The sequence below is a fragment of the Agrilus planipennis genome, unplaced genomic scaffold (genome assembly GCF_000699045.2).
Source record: "Agrilus planipennis isolate EAB-ADULT unplaced genomic scaffold, Apla_2.0 scaffold159, whole genome shotgun sequence".
NCBI classification, from domain to species: domain Eukaryota; kingdom Metazoa; phylum Arthropoda; class Insecta; order Coleoptera; family Buprestidae; genus Agrilus; species Agrilus planipennis.
This window is the reverse complement of record NW_020438919.1, coordinates 750,764-757,312: the sequence shown is the minus strand read 5'-3', so window position 1 is coordinate 757,312 and position 6,549 is coordinate 750,764. Positions and strand designations below refer to the sequence as shown.

At 33.4% G+C, this 6,549-nt stretch overlaps 2 protein-coding genes across 2 annotated transcripts; one reads left to right on the top strand and one right to left on the bottom strand.

The window, feature by feature from the left end:
• Positions 1-3,657: 3,657 nt before the first annotated feature.
• Positions 3,658-4,640, bottom strand: LOC108737386 (nucleoside diphosphate kinase). Its single transcript, XM_018470207.1, has 2 exons — positions 4,340-4,640; positions 3,658-4,007 (listed from the first exon to the last, which is right to left on the bottom strand). The coding sequence occupies exons 1-2, from the start codon at positions 4,511-4,513 to the stop codon at positions 3,672-3,674; spliced, it is 510 nt and encodes a 169-aa protein (XP_018325709.1). The 5' UTR covers positions 4,514-4,640; the 3' UTR covers positions 3,658-3,671.
• A 90-nt stretch (positions 4,641-4,730) lies between these two features.
• On the top strand, positions 4,731-5,601 carry LOC108737387 (UDP-N-acetylglucosamine--peptide N-acetylglucosaminyltransferase 110 kDa subunit-like). Its single transcript, XM_018470208.1, has 3 exons — positions 4,731-4,865; positions 5,154-5,280; positions 5,354-5,601. The coding sequence occupies exons 1-3, from the start codon at positions 4,821-4,823 to the stop codon at positions 5,566-5,568; spliced, it is 387 nt and encodes a 128-aa protein (XP_018325710.1). The 5' UTR covers positions 4,731-4,820; the 3' UTR covers positions 5,569-5,601.
• Positions 5,602-6,549: the final 948 nt, after the last annotated feature.

The window sequence follows — 6,549 nt, the reverse complement described above, 5'->3', positions numbered from 1 at the left end:
GCAGTGGTGTTAATATGTGCGTAATTTTCAGCTATTGCGAAACTGGCGATCTGACCTTTCTAATCTCATTATAACTGTCAAATTTATTAAACACCGGTTTTTTTTTAAATTGTTGATATTTAAAAGTATATGGTTTCCTTATACTTATTTTATTAGTACTGCTGTTTGAATTACCCGGTACCATTACCCGAAATCTGGCCCCATCTGTATTTACTAACAGTCAGTGAAGCAAATCTATAAGTGCCTAATATTTTTTGAAACGGAAAACTACGTGCCAAAATAATTTTTGAGATGCGATTTTTCTATTTCTTTTTTGTATATTTTGAAGGATTTTCACCAAACCCTCAGACAGTATTCGAACACATTTGATAAACAAAAAAAAAAGGAAATAAAGAAAATAAAGTAAAAGTTTTGCAGAATAGCTGCTTATGTTGTATCTTGTCAGTGACAGCATACCCAATGATGTTTTGGTGATTCTCCCATGTTAAATGGCCAATTCTGTCAAGTGAAACAATGACTAATGAGTTACTGTTGCTGTACGATAATCCAGGTATGTGGTGGCAGATGCGCGCACATCCCGGTGGGGACGTTGTGGTATACGTTGGGCTTAACGTCAGGTAATGTACGCAAGCGTGGATATTGGAACAACTGTTCGCCCTCATAGGTAACGGGCCTCTCTCATATGCGTCATTGCGCTTGCGTAAAAAGCAAACCATCCTTACACCACGATTTCATTTTTACCCCTAGTTCCTGTTACACAATTCTTCCCCAATCCCACTGCGCTGTGCGAGATCTTGAGCCAAGAATTCGAAATTCAGAGTTATTGAAATGTTTTAACATATTTAAAAAAGAGAAATAAATTAATTACAATTGGACTCTGCTCTTTGACTTCTTGGTTCAACTATTAGTATCACCGATTCCAGTGATGAAAAACAAAAAATTGCAGAAGTAAGTGAGCTGGGACACCTTTGCACCAACACAAAACGTGTGAACATGTTAAGAAGTTCGAAACGTTGAAGGTGCAGGGAGTGTGTGCGTGGCGGCGCTGTGCGACCTACCTATATATATATATATATTACTCTTTCTCTCTGTCTCTTTTCTTTTTGTATTTTATTTCGTACCCGTTTGAGAGGTCCCGAAATATAAAATAAGCGGGAATAACATTTCCAAGACGCATTGCGCCCGGACTCTGCACACTAACAGTTGCTTCTGCCTAGGCTTGCTACTTAAAAGCAATAGAGACTAGACCGGATTTCGCGGTCGCATGGAGCAACCTTGGGTGTGTGTTCAACGCCCAAGGCGAAATATGGTTGGCTATACATCACTTCGAAAAAGCTGTTGCCCTGGATCCAAACTTCCTCGATGCCTACATTAATCTGGGGAACGTACTCAAAGAAGCCAGGATCTTTGATCGGTGAGTGATTATTGCATGTTTTACTTCTCTTCCAAACTCTTCTTGAAAATTATTTGACAACTTACTATTTACAATTCGAAAATTGGAATCGTATTGCACATTCAGTTTTGTTAAGAATTTGCATAGAAGAAGTCTGATTAATTGCTAATATAATTACAATTTGTGCAACGTTTCGGCCTTTTCAACTACCTGCTCATGACAAACTTGTACATGTAGCACATGGCTTGAACGCAAAAGTTTTATGGTATATGTAGATGTGTTATGGTGCATTTCCTATTATGGTATGTACTCATTGTGGTTGCATTTGTTCTCCGAAGATACTGACGCAACATAAGAAACGCACAGTTTTCGCCAAGACTAATAAATTTTGATAATTAGTGTTAAGGAGGTTAACACTATGGGGTGCGAGGCAGGTGGTGCAACGACAGTTCAAGTATAATGTTCAGAATTATATCTCTTTTAGTTGAAAATACTCGGTGATGATACTTGTCGATTATGCTATACTTGTTAACAACGTTGTATTCTCCTTTTCATTTGTACAAATCTCTTTTTCGCTTGCACTCACTTGTAATCTAATCATCTTGAAAATATGTAGATGTTTTTGAACGTAAATGAATTATGAAGTTGTTGCTCAAGTTTTTATCAAGTTATCTCTGTCACAATACTTTGAAAAGTCCTGTTATATCTCTAAATTATGCATTTTACATAAGAATGCATGTTAATTTGTTTATAACTATTCTCTTAATGACTTTGAAATTTTACAACAATTTTTTTTAAATATAAATGCCTGGGTACCTCCGCAATGTTTAACCAAAATATCTCGGTTATTTTCCCATGGTGTTAACCTTCTTAAATAAATTAGCAACTTCCAAGAATAGATCACTTCAGTGTCATGTTTATATTAGCTGTAGTCTAGGTAGTTTACTTTTAATACATCAAGGACACCTGTAGTGGATACCAACAGGTAGGTTTATGAGGCATTGTCATGCATCAGGTGTCCAGTTGTACATTTGCGGCTTCTGAATTTTTTGTGACCTATAGACTTTCTTTTACTGTCAGTCCATATCGATTAGAATTGACATGAATTTTATTCACTAAGCTAGTTGTTTTAATTAAAAACCCTTTGAGGTAAGATAATTGTCTTGGGCGTTTCTTGAGGACTTATTAGCCATCAAAAAGTCAATATTATAGAAGCAAAAGAGTCTATAAAAAGTATGGCCCTCTTTTATTCCAAAAACAATTGTCTAAACTTTGCAGAAAAAGTATGGCGTTGATCCTGGTTTTGAAAAGTTTTTTTCAGTGTAATATCGCTTCTGGTAATTCGGTGTTTACGTGAAGTTCACTTCATTATGTATATAAATAATGTTATACGTATCTAGGGTTCTAGCCTAGCTAGGTTGGTAAAGGAAGGAATCCTTTGACGTGTTAGATGTGTTAACATGCCAATATTTGGTCATAGGGTCCTAAATATAGGATATGGTAAACGCCCTGCCTTCGGAGTTGGTGTTGATAAAATAAAATGTGCTACATATAAACACCACCGGCAAAGGTGCCATCCGTTCAATTTATATTGTTTGTTTTATATGTTTCGTAAAATTTTCCATCCTGGATTATCTGACTCCATAATATCAAAAAATCGGCGACTTCCATTTTTTATCTCGTACTTTTATTAGTTCATTTTATAATTACCTACATACTTATATCCTTGATAAATGATTCATGAACAGTCTCAATTTAATTGCTGTTTTTAATACGAAAAGACTTATTGTTATTTTAGTTAATGGCGTACTTGTAGATACGGTTATTTTCAAAATTTATTACATTCAGTTGCAATTAAATGAAACGATTTGACGATAAGAAAACATTAGATTACGAACAGTTGCCAATAAATTCGTGTCATCACTTCGAGGAACAAAAGGTTGAGAGGAAATTTTATTTTCGACGTCGTTAGCTACTTTATGTTTAATGATCATTAACATAAGTAGTTAAAAGAAAGCCATTGTAGTACCTTCACGAAGAACGTAGCGTTAAAATTAAAAAAAGGTCTATTAAGGTGATACTTTGCTTTATACTTACATCTTTTGTATTACAAATTTTATACAGAATAGAGTAGGTAATTAATCAATCCTGGTTAATGCATATTTTCAACCAATTTTTACATTGTTTGAAATATTTGAAATTAATATAAACTGAAGCAACCCGCACTCAAATAAAACCATCCGAGAGCGACATANAAATATTATATATTTAAAAGAATTTAGTCTTCATAAACCCAAGATTCAATGGCTGGTTTCCATTGGATTAGTTCCTTTTCTGTGAACCATAAGGCAATTTCTCTGTTGGCTGTTTCTACTGCATCAGAACCATGAATAATATTTCTTCCAACTTGAATACACAGGTCTCCTCTGATTGTTCCTGGTGCACTGTCTGCAGGATTAGTAGCACCAAGCATTTGGCGGCCAGTCTTCACAACATTTAATCCTTCCCAAACCATAGGCACAACTGGCCCACTGTTCATGTAATTAATTAGGCCAGGGAAGAATGGTTTCCCTGCTAGTTCAGCATAATGTTGCTTTAGAAGGTCCTCAGAAGCCTGTAATTAATGAAAATTTAGTCACAAATTACTTTTGTAGACTGCAAGAGAAACATATGCCTAACTATTAGGTACTTTAAAGAAAAAACAAGAAGATAATCATAAAAAATAAAAATACTTTGTAAATTACTTGAATTAAAGTGCCATATTACTTAATCATATTGTACTGAAATGAATAAGTTATGTATCACTGTTTCATTCTGTTCTTACAATCTAAACGTAATTAATTAATCGATACGCAGATATCCACATTTAACTGGACTTATGCCGGTATATGTAATTCAATTACATAGGTACATATATTGTTTGTAGAATTACGGAGCAAAACTTACCCACATGAATTTTAAAGCAATCAATTTAAATCCCTTTTCTTCAAATCTTTTGATTATTTTTCCAACAATTCCGCGTTGGACTCCGTCAGGTTTAACCATAATAAAAGTACGTTCACGTGCGGCCGCCATTGCTTCGGAAAATAAAGAGAAAAAGGCTAGCACAGTACCAATCATAAAATAACTTTATAGAAGCGGAATGTAACGAATGGAAAACGAAGTTGGCTGAGGTTGCCAAAACGAGTATTAATTAACTACAATAAATGTAAGGGTTTAATAAAAGTGCTACCACGGCGAAAATATCTGCACTACTTTATAACGATGAAAATAAAGCGTTAGAGAGAGAGAACCATAAAGAAAAACATTTACCGCATGATGATGACGTCACTTACCACCACGACTGACCGGCTACCGGTACACTGTCAGAATCCAAGGAATTGATACTGAGCTACTGTCATAATTAAAATATAATTTGTGTTTGCGGATGAGCGAAATTAAGAATTATCTTGTATTCGATACTTTTGAAAACGTAAGTTTGCGAAATTGCTCGTATTTTTAATCCCATGTTAAATTAATTACAAATAATGCAGTAATTTAACATTTTAAGACCAAAAATTTCCATCGTCTCAACCAATCACAGACAATGAGTGAAACGGCAGATGTTTCTTTAGAGTTCCATTATGCGCAAGTCTGTTTTTGTGACTTGCCGATTTTGTTTGTGGTTTTGTTCTGGAGTCTCGCGTAATTTTGTTGCGAAAAATCAATTTTGTGTGGCGTTTGTTGGCTCTGATTCTAAAAAAATGTTTTGATAATGCAGGGACAACAGCACAGTGCAAACCAAAAAAGTGTTAATCAAGTTCCTGTAAATTTGGGGGCCAGTTTGAAGGAAAATAATCACCAGTTATTATTAAAAATGAATGATCTTCAGCAATTGTCAACAGTAGGTGAGTTAACTTTCGCCATATTTTTTTTTAAGAATTAAGCACTAATCAAGATCACGGTTTTATTTTATGATAGGCTTATTAGAGCTAGCTCATCGTGAATATCAAGCAGGAGATTATGAAAATGGAGAACGACATTGCATGCAGCTTTGGCGACAAGATCAAACAAATACAGGAGTCCTTTTGTTACTCTCTAGTATTCATTTTCAATGTCGGCGATTAGACAAATCTGCACATTTTAGCACATTAGCAATCAAGCAAAATCCACTTCTAGCTGAAGCATACAGGTAAGATTTTTTTAAAACGTAATATGAATAATGGTAGTCAGGTCATCCCTTATGTGTACATTAATTCTTCATACTTAAAATTAAAATCGATGAAATTAAATAATTTTAATTATATCATGGCATTGTTTCACCCATTTTTATATAATAAAGTGGTTCACTTACCTGTAGCAAACATTCTTTGTGCTTAAAAATAATTCAACAAATAGCTATTCAATAATATGCCAAACTATAATGGAGTTCAAGCAATCTCAGTATAACCCTGACCCTACTTGACTTATTAGTAGCTACTAAAAGTTACAGTATCATAACAATATGATAAATAATTATAGTTATTGTCTTAACACGATAAAAATACTAAATAATTGTTCTTGTAATAACTTTGTTGGAAAATTAGGGTTAATTGCTTCATTAATGTTGCTGATATGTATGAAGAATTTTATTTTTAATTTTTAAATGTCTTGTGTCTATTATTGTATGAACATTGACGTAATAACTTAAAAAAATCAATAGAAACAAATATTTAAGAACACAACATACATTAACTTTTATAATGTAGGTAAATACGTACCTATTTCATTTATGTATTATGAAATGAGAGATAAATGTAACTGTGTGTACTTGTAAATGTAGATGTGAACTTTGACAATTTTGAACTGAAAAGTCCATACATATTTTAAAACATGAAGGAAATAATAACAGTACTGTTACTAATTACTGACCATATAAATACTGTAAATAATTTTTTAATAGATTTTGACTTTAAGTAGTTAAATATTATTTTCATTTGTTAAATTTTATTAATTTTTTCATTATACCTATTGCTTTGTAAATTTAATAGACAAAGCCTCTCTTACTCTAAATTTAAGCAATTAAAATGCATGAGTTTTGTATTTTGTTTTCATTGGATTTCATACTGAAGAAGATAAGAATGAATGTATAAAACAAGGTAAATTCCAAAGAGTGCCTCACTTGGGGACTTGTGTAG

What these genes read in the sequence shown, in the direction of transcription:
- LOC108737386 (XM_018470207.1), bottom strand. Translation starts at nt 4,513, where the DNA reads ATGATTGGTACTGTGCTAGCCTTTTTCTCTTTATTTTCCGAAGCAATG. An exon ending in TTGCTTTAAAATTCATGTGG is followed by an intron (nt 4,008 to 4,339) that starts GTAAGTTTTGCT and finishes CATTAATTACAG; the next exon opens with GCTTCTGAGGACCTTCTAAA.
- LOC108737387 (XM_018470208.1), top strand. Translation starts at nt 4,821, where the DNA reads ATGAGCGAAATTAAGAATTATCTTGTATTCGATACTTTTGAAAAC. An exon ending in TATTCGATACTTTTGAAAAC is followed by an intron (nt 4,866 to 5,153) that starts GTAAGTTTGCGA and finishes TTGATAATGCAG; the next exon opens with GGACAACAGCACAGTGCAAA. An exon ending in TCAGCAATTGTCAACAGTAG is followed by an intron (nt 5,281 to 5,353) that starts GTGAGTTAACTT and finishes ATTTTATGATAG; the next exon opens with GCTTATTAGAGCTAGCTCAT.